We start from the raw sequence: 15,061 nt of genomic DNA on the forward strand, positions 1-15,061 counted from the left end.
GGATGGAATTCTTATTTATTTTTCATACATCTACTAGCGAGCACCAGAGGAAAATTGAAAGGATGAGCCTTCCTGGTGGCTATAGTCTCCTTGTACACAGCACTTGTTGTTTTTTTTCATACCTGCAACATGTGAATATTGAGTGCTTGTCATACACCAGGCACTTTACTAGAGCAAACGTAAACTGTGGCTGACCCATCAAGTGGTGGCTTGTTCAAGTTGGCGAGATCTCCTGTAGCGTTTTCAAGTCAGGTCTTGGAGCACAGAGAAGAAGCGGACTGAACCTACACTTGGCAGAGCCAGCTTGTGTAGGCCAAGTCCTGAAAGGGAAATAGGAGATCTCCAGAGGGAGAAGAATGAGGCGAGGTGAGGGATGGCATTGCAGAGAGGGAAGCGATGACACAGAAGGAGGTCACAGGGAGGTGGTGGGAAAGGCAGGTAGGGGGAGCCCGGGAGAGACGATTGGTGAAATTTCAGAGTGCAGAGGGCAAACAGCCAGAGAAAGCAGTGTGTGACCACCCCCTAAGAAGTCTGAGTGGAAGCCAGAACATCACAAGGACTCAGTGTAGAATAGGATCTCTGCTTCCTATCCAGGCATTGTGTCTCACATGTGTAAACCCAGCCCTTGAAAGGTTGACACAAGGAGGATCATAGATTCAAGGCCAGCCTGAGCTACATGGAAAGACCCTGTCTCAAAGAAATAAAGATTTGCCTTCTTGAAAAATCATTCTATTATTTTCAGCCGTGTTTGTTGACTAGCCATGTAAATTTCCCCGTCACCTATATGGTATCATGCGACAGACAGATGAAGCAGATGGAGCAAAACTACTCAAACTAGCTGAGTGACTTACAGCAAATTTTTATTTCTTAAAAGTCAGTTTTACTGAATTACAATGTTTTGTATGCCACTAAGCCATCCCTCCAGTTGTCATTTTTGCTGGTTAATTAGAGATAATGGTGTCATGGACTTTTCTGCCCTGGCTGACTCCAAATTGTGATCTTCTGATGTCTTCTGAATAGCTAAGATGACAGGTATGAATCACAGACACCTAGCTTAGATTATAGTCCTCCCTAGGTCTGCAACTTGGCAAGTGTTCACAGATACACACTCAGATAACCATCACACCAATCAAGACAATTCCATCATTTAATATTCTCTCTCTCTCTCTCTCTCTCTCACACACACACACACACACACACACACACACCCCTACATCTCCTGATCTGATTTCTACCAGGGGATTTTAATTTCAGTTGTTCATCTGTAAGATGAGCTCCGTCATACTGTGTGACAGGGCTGTTGAGGTTCACAGGCAAGGAAGCAGGTTAGTCAACTGTAGATCTGTGTGTGTGTGTGTGCGCACGAGCACGCACATATCATGTGCAAAGTACGTGTTCCTTGTTTGCAGGTCAGCCAGCTCTTTGCACTAGTTGAGATAGGAAGGCAAGCTAAAGACTTCTTCTGTAAGCACAGTTGGTAGGGTGAGACCTTCAGAAACTTTGAATAAAAAAGGGAAGAGGAAAAACGTGGAATGCAGTTAAACACAGGTGAAACTAAAGGGCAAGAGTTTTTGTTTGGCCTATATGTCTAGTTTTGCTTTTCAATACCTGGCCCGAAGACTGAAACTTGTAGGTCTAAGGGAGAGAAGTACAGGTCATGTAAGAAAGCACTTTTTGCTTGATTCCAAGAAGTGTAGGGTGGATTCTTCATTGGGATGGCACCACACCTTAGCTAAAGACAGGCTCATTTGTTTGGATGGGAAAGCCTTTTCTGATTGCCTTTTAGAAACCAGGTTAAATTGCTGGGGAAATAGGAATAGCGGTCCTTCCTATGTGAAACTATCAGCAGTGCCCAACAGGTAAGAAACTCAGGGTGGCTACAGGACAGCAGGCAGTGTCGTGGCCCCTCAGAGCCTTTCTGCTCATCCCCAACTCCCCTGCCCTGCCCTGCAGCTCCAGAAGCAGCTGTCGGAGCTGGATGAGGACGACCTGTGTTACGAGTTCCGGCGAGAGCGCTTCACGGTCCACCGTACCCACCTGTACTTCCTGCACTATGAGTACGAGCCAGCTGCCGACAACACGGACGTCACCCTGGTGGCTCAGCTCTCAATGGACAGGTATGGCTGGCCCCACCCTTCACACAGGCCCCTTGCTGCTGCCCTTTTCCCTGTGGGTGAAATGGAGAATGAGAGACCACCCCCTGGGCTCTGTTCCCACCCAGTCCTGCCAGCTGGGGATTCTCATCTTTTTCTTGCTGTGTTGCTGCTGCCTACTGATCGAAGGTAACATAGCAGGAAAGATGGAGGTAGAACCTGACTCCAGTTACCCTAAGGTGAAAGGGAAATGTCTAGACTAGAGCCACTGTGGTCTCAGAGAAGCAATGGCTGTTTTTTTTTCTTCTCTGTGTCTGGATGCAATCAGAAATATTTATGGTGCATTTCCTACAGGGCCTTCTGCAGTTTACCCATCTCATTGTTTTATCATCTTAGCCTAGAACAGATTGAGTTACCTGAAGAATTTTGAAAACAAACCCATGAGCCAGTTACTGGCGCCTCATGTCTGCAATCCCAGCTACTTGGGAGACTGGGATTGAGAGGAGGAGGCTTGCAGTTCAAGACCTGCACATAGGCAAGACCCCTTCTCCAACCCAGAGCTGGGTGAAGTGGCCCACATCTGTCATTATAGACATGTGGGAGGTTGACATTGGGCAGATTGTGGCTCCAGGCCAGGCCAGGGAGAAAAGTCTGCAAGACTCCAACTCAACAGGAAGAAGTAGGGTGTGGGAATGCACACCTGTCATCCTAGCTATGATAAGTTTAAAATACATAGATTGTAGTCTAGGTGCACACCTAGGCAGGAACTCAGCAAGATACTATCTCAAAAAATAACCAGTGCAAAAAAGAAAAACAGGGCTGGAGAAATGGTACAATAGCTATCCAGTTAAGTAAGACTCTTTGTTGACAGAATCTTTGACATTGCTTTGTTTAAGCTTGTAGTGTACAGGCAGGGTAACTGGTATTCACAACAGAGAGCAAATCAAATGATAACGACAGTAAGTGCTTTGAAGGAATTGAGACATATAATACCAACATCAGGTTGAGGATCATCTTTTGGTAATGTATAGTCTGTACATCCGCCACCAACAGCAGCATGCCAGTGAACCTGAGCCTCTCCTGCCCTTTTCCAGTGAGAAGGATTCTCTTGGCCTGGGCCACAGAGAAGCTAACAGGACCTTCCTTACCATTGCTTACACATCTGCCACACACACTGACCACAGAGGCCTCCCTTTCAAAGCACACACATCGGCCCATGAAACTCCCAGATGCATTCTGACAAGTATGGCAATAGGACAAGAACCCAAGGAGCCCTCAGACCCCCATCTGAGATACCAAGCAAGACAGAAGAAAAACGTCTTAGTAGTGACACAAGCTGATGCAGAAGGCAGAGGTTCCCACAGCCACTTCTACCCTACCCTGCACAGCCAATTATGATTCCGTACACTGGTGCCTGATGGATTGATTTGCAATTTACAAAACACCTCAGGTGTTTATAAACCTTCAACTCAAAAGTAGGCCCTACATAAAAGCCACAGGGAATTAGGGAAGCCCACCTGAAGGCCCCCAGTGCCTCTCCTAGTGACAACTGTGGAACAAGCAGGTCTGCCTCTCTCAGCCACTTGGGACCTTTCCCGCTCATCCTAGCCAAGGATGGAAATGGCTGGAAGGAAGGGGGGGCCCTGTTCATTGAAACCTGATGCGTCCAGGCAGGCAGAGGCAGGTGGCCTGGCACTCCTGCTGGGCTTGCTTGTTTGCTTGCTTGCCTGCTTGGCTGGCGTTCTACTAACTTGAGCCACCATCCCTCCAGCCCTGTGGTTTTAGGCTTGATCTGTGTCTCTCAAAATATGCTCCATTGGCCCAGACTTTGCTGTGGTAGGTACCTTCCTTCCTAGGAGACTGAAGAAAGATGCTCCCAGAGCTTTCCATCCGTGAGAGCTACACAGGAACCTACCTTAAGAGCAAATGTGGAGAGAGACAGCTATGAGAGAGGCAGGAGAGCAGTGGATCTATGGGAGGGACTGAAGAGGGGCAGGAATAGAGGAAAATCAAAGAACATGCTCTTATTTGGAGAAACAGACCACCAGAGGAAGAGATTTCAGGTCATTGTTCCCAATAGTGAATCTTAGACCACTGTGGACCTTCGATCCTGGGCTTTGGGGTCTGAGAGAGCTGGGTGTGAGTCCTACCTCCTTCACTTTCTTCCCCTGCAGTGCTTGAAGAAGCCACGTGGCCTCCTTGGGTCTCTTTACCTGTAAAGTAGTGATAAGAATCTCAGTTGGGTGGAGTCACTCTGAATAGTAAATGTGGGAACAGTCCCCATGTGGCTGGCGCCCTGTGTGCTGCAGGTAGGCAGAAGAGGCATACCACATTTTATATGTCCTCATCCCAGCTAGGAACCTCAATTTGCCACTATTGCTTGGGTCCAGACAGAAAGGTTGGCTCTTGGGGAGAAGAGGGTGGCGTGGTCATGTGTGGTATGCAGACACACCGGGGGGTTGTGTTACCCTTCGTTCATTGAGGTCTCACAGAACAACTCTGACACCTTTCCTATAAAGCTCCACTGATATCTCATGTCAACTGGACCTGTCTCCTGAGATCTTGGTGTGCTCTGTCACTCACTTTAAATTCTTAGTGGAGCTAGGAAGAAATACTGTGCTATCTGACTAGAAAACATGGACTCAAACCCAAGTCTGAGACAGACACCAGTAGTTCACATCTATAATCCTAGCTACTCAGGAGGCTGAGATCTGAGAATCATGGTTTTGAAGGCAGAAAAATGCCTGAGATTCTTATCTCCAATTAACCAACAAAAAAGCCAGAAGTGGAGCTGTGACTTAACAGGGTAGCACTAGCCTTGAGCCAAAAAGCTAAGTGACAGAACCCAGGTCCTGAGTTCAAGTGGCCCAGAATTGACACAATTATTAATTATTCTAAGTCTGGAAAAATTTGGAGCCAAGATGTTCTCTACACACTCAGTCAATCATGCTCCCTGCTTCCCATTCCTTCCACCAGCCTCATATCTACATAAGAGAAATTATTCTTGCTTTTGCCTTCCAAATGGCTCTCCCTGGAAGCAAAGAGTCCCTACCCCTAGTTATACAAAGATGCAACTAAGGTGCCACAAGGAATCATCCATCCTCAAAACCCAGGAAAGAGCAGGACCTACAGTGTAGACTTAGCACCAACCTCAATGGGATTCAGCATCCCGCAGGGTGATAAGCCATCTGTAAACGGCATCTCTGTTCAACCTGGGCTAGCAGGTGTTATAAAAGATGAGAGATGGAGGAGGGCGTTTTATCCTAGTGAATATATCAGTCCTCCATATTGAAAGAGGAGAAATTCTGAGCAATACCAATCCACAGAATTACTGAAAGAAAACTCTGGAAGTTCACAGGGGGAAAAAAGCCTTTGAAAGGAGATGAGTGTGCCCATTTTCTTTTGTTTAGAAGTGTGGAGATACCTGGAAGCTATTTCCTGGTAATTGTCCAAATAAAGTGGGCATTCTGACCAACAGATTGCTGAGGGTGTACCTCTTGCTGGGAGAGGGGGAAAAGAAAACATTGAAATTGGTTTTTGCTGCCTCTTAACTATAGAATTTATGTACCAGGCACTACTTCTGATGCATTGGGAAAAAAAATAATCTTTATGGATTTCTCGTCAAACTTCTTTTGTAGAACCTCCCTGTTAGAAGCACCATTGTCTTTGCACTGGGCTTTATTTGTCTCCTTCCCCTTGTCTCAGTGCTCCTAGGTAGCCATGCAGGGTTTGCCAGGACCCTGGGGCAGTAAGTGGTCTGACAGATAAAGACTGTAGCCTCCTATGTGCACTCAGGTTCCCCCACATTTCACATATACACCACCATGCTGGGGACTAAGGTTGGAGCCTGAGAACCTTTGGGGGACACACCATGTGCAAAATACCAGCAGCACTACAGAGGAGGAGTCTTACCCTTATACTAGGGTGTGACTTATACTAGGGTGTGACTTTTTAGGTTATATGGATGCTGTCAAGGGGTAGGTTCTATCTTTCTGCTAGCTAAATAATTAAAAGACAGGAACGTGTTTAAAGCAGACAAAGCAAGTTGATTTGACAGTGAAGTGGAGTATATTCTCTCCGTAGAGAGGGGCCACGGAGCTGACATGTCCCCATGGTGTGCTCTCTGAGAGTGATCGTTACAGTAAGGGGCTCCTCCCATACCTCTTCCTCTGGGCTCTGCCCTGATTACTTGATATTGCATGCACACATGCACTTGCATGTGTATTTCTGTGTGTGTGTGTGTGTGTGTGTGTGTGTGTATGTGTGTGTGTGTGTGTGTGTGTGTGGTCCCAGCTCTTCTCCTTGGTTGAACACAGCCTTATGGGAAGAAGAAGCATTTGCTTGGAAACTCAGGGCATCATGGGAAGAAGAGCTGCCATGATGGACTGCACTATTATCTCTCTTGTGTTATGCCATTTTTTTAAACCCTTGTCTTCCTAACCAAGGAGGCCCAGCCCTCCCTCAGTGTATTCAAATGGAGGCAGAGAAGGACTAGAACCAGCCAGATAATATGTTTTGTTGTTGTTTATAAGTGGAAGCACTGCGTGAATGTTTAGGAACAGATCTGAATTTACGGCTGGTTGACCAAAAGTGGCTTGGCAGATCCTTCAGGGCTGCTCTCTGATCCTCATACCCAGCCTTCCCTTCTCTTCCAGGCTGCAGATGCTGGAAGCCATCTGCAAACACTGGGAGGGGCCCATCAGCCTGGCTCTGTACCTGTCGGATGCTGAGGCCCAGCAGTTCCTCCGTTACGCCCAGGGCTCCGAGGTGCTCATGAGCCGCCACAACGTGGGCTACCACATCGTGTACAAGGAGGGCCAGTTCTACCCTGTGAACCTCCTGCGCAATGTGGCCATGAAGCACATCAGCACCCCCTACATGTTCCTGTCTGACATCGACTTTCTGCCCATGTACGGGCTCTATGAGTACCTCAGGTAAGGACTCCTGGGGACCCAGCTGCTGCCCCCACTTTTCCAACCAAAGGCACGGAGGGTCCTGGGACAATGGAAGTGAAGAGAAAGGGACCTCCCTGCCCTAGTCTACCCAGAGGTAGAGCTCTTGCCTGAAAGCTTAGAAGAGACATTAGGGAATTTAAAGTTTCACTGTCCTGATAAAGAGTTTGCATAACGATGTGTTCCTATGATCTAGGACACATCCTTCTCATCTCTCCATCTAACCCTCTTTCTTTCACACCCGTGGAAGCATACTGTCCCCCTGTTTCTATGAGAGAAGGTTTTAGATTTACAAGTGGTTGACAAAGGGTGTCCTGACGTGAAGGAGCAGACAGCCTTCGTGTGAGCAATCCAAAAAAGAAAGATGGCCTGCTAGCCTTGAAAACAAATCTGGGTGATAAAATGCTTTGACATACCTATCATGTACAGAAGTGCTTGTTGTGTGCCGGAACAGTTGACGAGCAGAAAGCCATCGCCCTGTCTCCACAGTCCTGCCCCAGGTTCTATCCTGGTTTTCATTTTTCCAAACGAAAATGGAAGAAAGACTAGAAGTGTCTAACCCAGGTTAAATAGCTAGCAAAGAAAGAGCTGGCTTAGAACAAGGCCTGCCCGACTCCAGGACCTGATGACTAATCCATGAGACTCTCTGTGACCTCCGGTGTCCTTTCCCAGCTCTCCCTATGTTGAAAGGAAAGTGAGCAATGGCTGGGGAAAGCTGTCCAGGGACGGGAAGCTGGATGGCTGCATGAGAGCAGCATTTTCTTAAATCAAATAAGCAATGTGAATTGGGAGGGCCATGGAATTCTTCCAGCCTAAAGGTTCCATTCTACATCAGAGTCCAAGGTATAAATAATCCAATGTTTTTAAAGGTTCTTCCCTTATCTCCTGTCATTTTTCAGCTGAGTTCTCTCTACAATATATCAAATACTTACCTAGATTGTGATACTATAAGTAGTTTATATAAATCAATCAAACCATATATATATATATATATGTCCATATACCTATGTATCATATATATCTATATATCAATCCCCAAAAGCATGCATAGTTCCTCAGTTTTACAGCAGGAAACAGAGTCAAAGCAGCAAAATCATCTGCTCAGGTCCAGAAAGCATGAAGCAGTATTTGAACCAATGTCTGTCAGTTTCATACTGGTCCGGCTATTCTGTCTCATAGAGGTCAGGATATGATTCTTGTCTCTGCTGATTTCTTTCCCTGGCCTTCTCCATCTGTCTCTCTCTTGATTCTTCATGTCCCCAAATGCTGCCCTCTCTCAACAGCTCTTAGGGGCTCCCATGCCCCTACCCTGTTCTCTCCAGAGCAAAAGAGGATGCGGAACTCTGTTCTGTATCCAGGTTCTGAATCAGTTTCCTTCTAGGGTGTGCTGTGGTTGCATAGTTTCAGTCCCCCCGCCCCACCCCCATGAGCAGAGAAGAGCCCTGCCAGCCTCTCTGAGAACCACTGCGTGAGAGACCCTCAGCCATGGAGGGACTATGATGCACAGCAAGGTAAACCAGAACTCCTGGCTCCCACTGGGCTTCCTACACAAGCCTTTTCAGCTCCTCCAGCACTAGAATCCCCGTCTGTTGGACAAGATCGCCCCCATGTGTCCAGATGAATCTCAGCTCTGATGAGCCACTAGGAAAAAGGGGCAGGTTGTAGGATGACAGGTTGCCAATGGAACAAGTAGGGGGTGAGAGCCACCCTTGACCTGGATCAAGGAAGGAAAGAGAGGCTACAGGACTGCATCTACCAGTCCTCCCATCTTTTGGTCTTCTCCTCCAACACCCCTGAGGGGCCTTCGGTCTCATGAGTTGGAAGTGAAGCAGGATGCTGTGGCCCCGACTCTCCCATCCACAGGCAACATGTTCTTTAACGGTACATAACAGACTTTTCTGTGTGATCTCACAATGTCTCACTGATCAAAGACGGTATGAACTGCTAATCAAGGCTACCCAGCGAGAGGTGATGGGTGTTGTCCATGGCCAGTTTGCTTGGTGCAGGGTGACTGTCTGTCTCCCCTCTGGATTTCTGCAGTATTGCAAATTGCTTCTCAAGCTCCCTGACACTCCCCACAGATCTTGCCCCAGGAAGCTGAATACCATTCAGTAGAGAGACAGACCCCAGCACCTCCTCAGGGAGTGCCGTCTCCCCCCTTCAGATGTGGCACAACTGGTCTAGTGGACAGGAATGAACTTACTAAGTTTTCATCTTTTCCTCAGAGGTCTGATCATCTGGACCGACGTTTAATTAGCTGCTAATTTTACTTCTGAAGATCAGCAACTAATTAAAAATAAGTTGTTAAGGCTACTGAGCCAAAACAAACACATCTTCCCATTGCTCCCACACACCGCCACCTGCCCCCACACCCAGACTGACAGTTACCACTTCTTACCTACAAATTTCCTGAGCACCAGACTCCTGAGGTCTGTGGTTCTGTGTGAAGCCCTGAATAAACACTCTGATGATCCTTTGGTATGTATGCCCACTGTGTCAAATTGCTGCTGGCTGAGATTGAAGTTTTTGTCTAGTCAATGGTGAGGATTTGTTTCCAACCCACAAATTATCAGGTATAGCTCGTGACCAGCTTTTTGTCCCTGGCTTGGGATGAGTTTGAAGCTATTTGCTGTGGTCCCCATAGAGGCCAACAAGGCCAGAGGCCCCCATAGACCCAGATTTCCTCAGCATTGGTATCTGATAAAACAGACACCCACGCTCTGTTAAATGACTAAAAGTTTTAAAAATACATATAAGAATGATTAGACCCTGCAAAAGGCAGCTGCTTTCCATCTGTTTACCTCTGTTTCTCATACTTGTAGCAGGTTAGCATTTCTCACACTTGTACAGGTGATCACATATGCCCTAGGTAAGTAAAAGTGCAAGCATCAGAAGAGAAAGGTAGCATTTAGTCCACCAAGCTGGCTCCCACCACAGACAGGACCACCTCATTCTCTAACCTGGGTAGCAGCCTTCTGGTCACACTCCTCCCCCCTCACTCACATCCCCCTTCTTTATATCTCCCTCAGTTTCCAAAAGAAGTTCAGCACCAGAGCTCTCTGAGCTGGTTGCCTAGCAACCAGCTAATAGTATAGCAAAAACAAACAGTTGAATTGGAAAATAATGAAATCAGCCTCTCTATATGGACAGACCCGCAGAGTTTCACTAAAGTCTGTCCCAGTCCTCTACCTGTAGCTGTGGATGGGCAAGTCTGTGGATGGTAGCTTGTGCCCTTAGTTGCAGAAATGTCCAGTGAGAGGTGACAGAAGTCACTCAGACTTGCATTTGAACCCAGGGTCAGCAGAACTGATTGAGTATGTGACTTGGGACAGATGGTACCAACACTTCAGCCCTCCTTTTCCTTAGTAGCAAAGGAGCTAGTAATAGCACCTTGCAAGGTCCTAGGTGCTCCACTAGAGTTCGTTTCTGTCCCAGGGTAGATTCCCAGCTCGGCACTGGACTTCTATGCCAGGACCTTGCAGACTCCCGCCACCTTTATTGCAATCAGGCATCTGCAGGGATCTCTTCTACTACTTCTCCTCTTACCAACAGGAGAAGTATATACAAGTAGTCCCTTATCACTTTCTATAGCTGCACAATGGATACATTTATGGCTTTTAAGCTTTATGATGATGCACAAACAGTATGCGTTCTCAGTCTAGCAATATCCAGTATGATTCTTCTGGTGCTATGTAGCTGCCAGTCAGCCACACAGCCAGGTGAGACTGGACCTGCTTGGATCGGGGGTAGGCGTGATGCTTGGTAGATGGGGTGCACTGGGTGCATTTTCCATGTACCATGTTCAGGGCATGGTGGATGTAACTCCAACAACAGTCAAGGAGCGTCTTCAGTCATAACTCAGCATCTACTTGGCGTTGGCAGTGGTACTTAACCTCCTCACTTTCCTTATCCGTGGGATGGGCAACAGGCCCTGAGGATAGGGGTGATGTGACTTTGAAGCACCTCACCATGCCCAGAGCATGTGAGCACCTGTCACATGTCTGCCACAGGCTCCAAGAGTGTTCTGGACACTGTAGCTGGCACAGTAGTCAGAATGGGCAGACGTCGTGCCCTTCAGTGGCTCAGTGTGCCTCGTAGGCTATTGCTGGAAACAAAAAATATAAGAGGACCGGGCACCGGTGGCTCACTCCTGTCATCCTAGCTACTCTGGAGGCTGAGATCTGAGGATCGCGGTTCAAAGCAAGCCTGGGCAGGAAGCCCATGAGACTCTTATATCTAATTAACCTTCAAAAAGCCGTAAGTAGAGCTGTGACTCAAGTGGTAGAGTGCTAGCCTTGAGTACAGTATCTCATGGACAGTACCGAGGCCCTGAGTTCAAACCCCAGGACCATCATACACACACACACACACACACACACACACACACACACACACACAAGGTAAAACTAACAAGTGGCCAGATGTGGGTATGAGAGACAGACCTCCAAAAGAGCTGTAGTCAAGATCAGGCTTCGAGACTAACACATCTAAAGGCAAGTGACAAAGAGACACCTTCAAGGGACTTGGAGACATTTGGTATGACAGGTTCTAGAATGACAGAGGTGTGGGGGGTGGGCAGGTTCCTGATCTCTTCCACTTGAAGAATCTTCATCTCTGATCCATATCCAAAGGTTAAGTCATGTTTCTGCTGTTCTCATTGCATTCATTTTTAGGAGGAAAATGGGCCCCACCGGCGGAGATGATGTTATATAGCATGTAGGAATGACAAATCAGTATCATTTGGTTCTTTTAGCTTACCACCTCCTCCCTTCTCCCATTTCCCGGCACCTAATGGCTTCTCTGTAAGTACTTGTTGAGCAAGTGTGGAACTGTGGGCAAGGCAGAAGAGGCTCCAAGCACAGCTGGCTGGAGGGCTGCCAAGGAATGCTAAGCAGGTGGCATTTCCTTGGGTTAATTCATCCTTTTCATTCTGCCATATCTGTAACATTTAATGTTTATCGAGCACTTACTACGTGCCAGACACTGTTCTAAGCACCCGTGCCTGCATTTCATCACGTAACCTGACGGGCTGCATTTTCCGGATGATAATGCTCAGGCTGAGCTCTGTGCCCGAGCGTCCCGTGTTACCAGGTGGCCACCTGGCTTAGTCATGCTGGACACTCTGGGCCCAGCCAGGTAGGCTCTGCGCTGAGCCTGCTGATTGTTCCAATTCACCTGATAGAGCCAGGTCCAATTGCCTCATGACCAAAATGATCACCACAACCTGCTTACCTGTCTGTGCATGTTGGGATCTTCCATTCCATCCTTACCAGACCCCTACAGCACACCATTCCCCTCCCCCCCCCTTCACCAAGGAGAGAAGAGTGGTCCCTCAGCTGTCACTGGCTCAAGAGTACAAGCTAGGGAGGGTGTAGGTAGTATCAGAGCCACCCTCTTCACACTCCAACCGTGTCTGACTCTGTGCTTTCTACTGGGCAAGCTTCCTACCGTGTCTAGCTGTTGTTACTGTGAGCACTGCAACATAGGCCGTGAAAGAGGAATGTTTAAAATTACAGGAGACAGAGTCTTCAGCTGGATACATGGTAAAGGGCTCAATAGACTGTAGCTGTTGTTGTTATCATACAGTTTTTATAATCTGCTCCCAAAATCTCACTCTTGGCTTCTCTTTCTTACCTACCCTTCTCTGAGTGACAAGTCTCTTCCCTTTGGGTATGTTCATGTCACCAATTAAGGAGCCACCCCAATCTTGCTGGGGCCCAGGAACCCTCCCTCCCCACTCACAGATGGCTACGTGCCCATGTCTTTCCTCTTCGGTTATCTGTCTATGTGTTCCAATTCCCTCCCTGTGGGCAGCCTTATCTTTCTCATTTGCAAGTCCTAGCTGTTGTCCCCACACACACCTCCTGGAAGCCTGGCTGCCAGGAACTCATTTCCCAGGCAACTCTATCTAATAGCATCCCAGCAAACCCTATTACCTGGTTTAGGGATATGAAGAAAGGAAGAGGACAGGGCTGAACCAACATCTGCCTCCAGACTGAGCAGCGCAGATAACAAGCCCAGCGCAGCCCGGCGCCTTCCTTCCTCTCTGCCCATGGACGCACACCCTGGGGGAGGCTGATAAGTCCTGTGTGGTGGTGTTCTGATGATTGAACAGTGGTTGAAAGCCAGGTGAATATCTGGTACTGTGGAAATTAGGCAGATTAAAGGGAGGGGGGCTGCAGGGGACAGGGTTTCTCACAGTTCACTTATGTATCCTCTCTCCTCCCCTCCTTTCTTCATTTGTCTCTCTTTCTCTCTCTACCTCTGTCCCTCTTTCTCTCCCTCTTTCCCACCATTTCACTCTCCCTCCCTCCATCCCTCTCGGCTCCCTTCCTCCCTCCCTTCCTCTCTCTTCCTCTATCTCTCTGTCTTTCTCTCTTTCTCTCTCTCTCTCTCTCTCTCTCTCTCACACACACACACACACACACAAATGGCAAACACCCTTCCTTGCCTCTCATTGGTTGATTAACCTGTAGCTACGTTCTCAAACCCCCTGATCACTTGTTCAGTTTGCACAAGCTGCTCTAGGAAAGAAAGCTACGTGCTTATCTCAGCCCCATGCCTCAGCTTGCTGTTCAACCCAGCCTTACCTCACTGTGCCCATTTGTGCTGCTTGAACATCTCAGGAGGATCGATGCCCAGTCACCTAGAAAGGACACAGAAACAAATGCTTACAAATGCCTTCCCCACTTCCCCCATCCATAGCAGGCTCTGTGCTAGGCTCTATGTAAGAGTCACCTGTATCTTTTTTTAAAAGGCACCCTAGTCACATACCTTTCTTTATTCCTATTGTGTAGGATTGAAACACCAGAAGGCCAGCCAGGTTGCAGTGGTTCATGCGTGTAAGCCTAGCTATTCATGAAGCTGAGATAGGAGGATCATGGTTTGAAGCCAGCCTGGGCAGAAAAGTAAATGAGATTGCTATCCCAATTAACCACCAAAGAGCTGGAAGTAGAGATATGACTCAAGTGATAGAGCACCAGCCTTGGGCAAAAAAGCCAAGCAAGAGTACAAGATCCTGAGTTCAATCCCAGAACCAAAACATACACACCCACACCAAAAGAAAACACACACACATACACACACACACACACACACACACACACACACGTACCTAAGGTTTCTCAACGTTCCTAGGCATAACTCTTACCTCAACTGTGGCTTTTGTCATTCCCGTAGGTGGCTGTTGCAGATCTGTGCCCTAATTCCCTCCACAGTCATTGAGGGCCCAGCACATGCAGGAGTTAGAATGTAACCATGAATAAAGCTGGGCCCTGACCACAAGCTCAGCAGGGCGGATAGTTCACTGTCATGGATAAACTAGTCCCAAGATACAGACTATCCTCAAGAGGACATGCAGACAGAGGACACAGAGGTGAGACAGGAGGCCATCTCCTCTCACGGCCAACAACAAAGCTTAAGAGACAAGAGCAGTCCTGGTGGGGGGGGTTTCCCTCTTCCCTCCCCTTTTTACAGAACTTTCATGGGAGGCCCTGAAACCTGTACAAGAAGCACTGATTCCTTGCAACTGAGGTTTGGTTGAACAACGGGCTTTGTGACATTCAGTGCTGTGGGACTCCGCTGTGGAAATGCAGGCTGGGAAGTGACAAACTGTGATCTCTCCCAGCCTCTGACAGCACTCCAGTGCCTTCACCCATGGCCCTAACACTTTGTCACTTGTCAGTGTCATCTTGGCCGTCATTGAAAACAGCACAGCTAATTTTGTTATGGGAGTAAACAGAGGTGGAGCCTTCACTCATGATCAATGAGTGGAAGCAACAGAGACTCCCTAAGTCAGACACCAGGAAGCTGTCAGTGAGTGAGCATCAGGGGGCTGAAGCCAGAACAGTCACCCTAATCAGAGAGAGTGGCAGAAATACTCATCAGAGTTCCGGAGGAACCAAATTCAGAAGAAATGAAAGTCTGTGGGGTACCTGTCATCCCAGCTGGTAGAGGTAGAGGTAGAATCGTGAGCCAAGACCAAGTCTTAAAAAAAATACATAAAACAGAAAGAGC

General features: G+C 47.8%; 1 protein-coding gene across 1 annotated transcript in view; it reads left to right on the forward strand.

The window, feature by feature from the left end:
• Large (like-glycosyltransferase) overlaps positions 1–15,061 on the forward strand; it is a 458,307-nt gene that overhangs the window by 428,117 nt on the left and 15,129 nt on the right. Inside the window, exons 11-12 of the mRNA XM_013024905.1 lie at positions 1,954–2,117; positions 6,749–7,027. Coding sequence (XP_012880359.1) covers positions 1,954–2,117; positions 6,749–7,027 — 443 coding nt within the window. The remainder of the gene's footprint in view (positions 1–1,953; positions 2,118–6,748; positions 7,028–15,061) is intronic.

This window comes from Dipodomys ordii, unplaced genomic scaffold, assembly GCF_000151885.1.
Source record: "Dipodomys ordii isolate 6190 unplaced genomic scaffold, Dord_2.0 Scaffold79, whole genome shotgun sequence".
In the NCBI taxonomy this organism is placed as follows: domain Eukaryota; kingdom Metazoa; phylum Chordata; class Mammalia; order Rodentia; family Heteromyidae; genus Dipodomys; species Dipodomys ordii.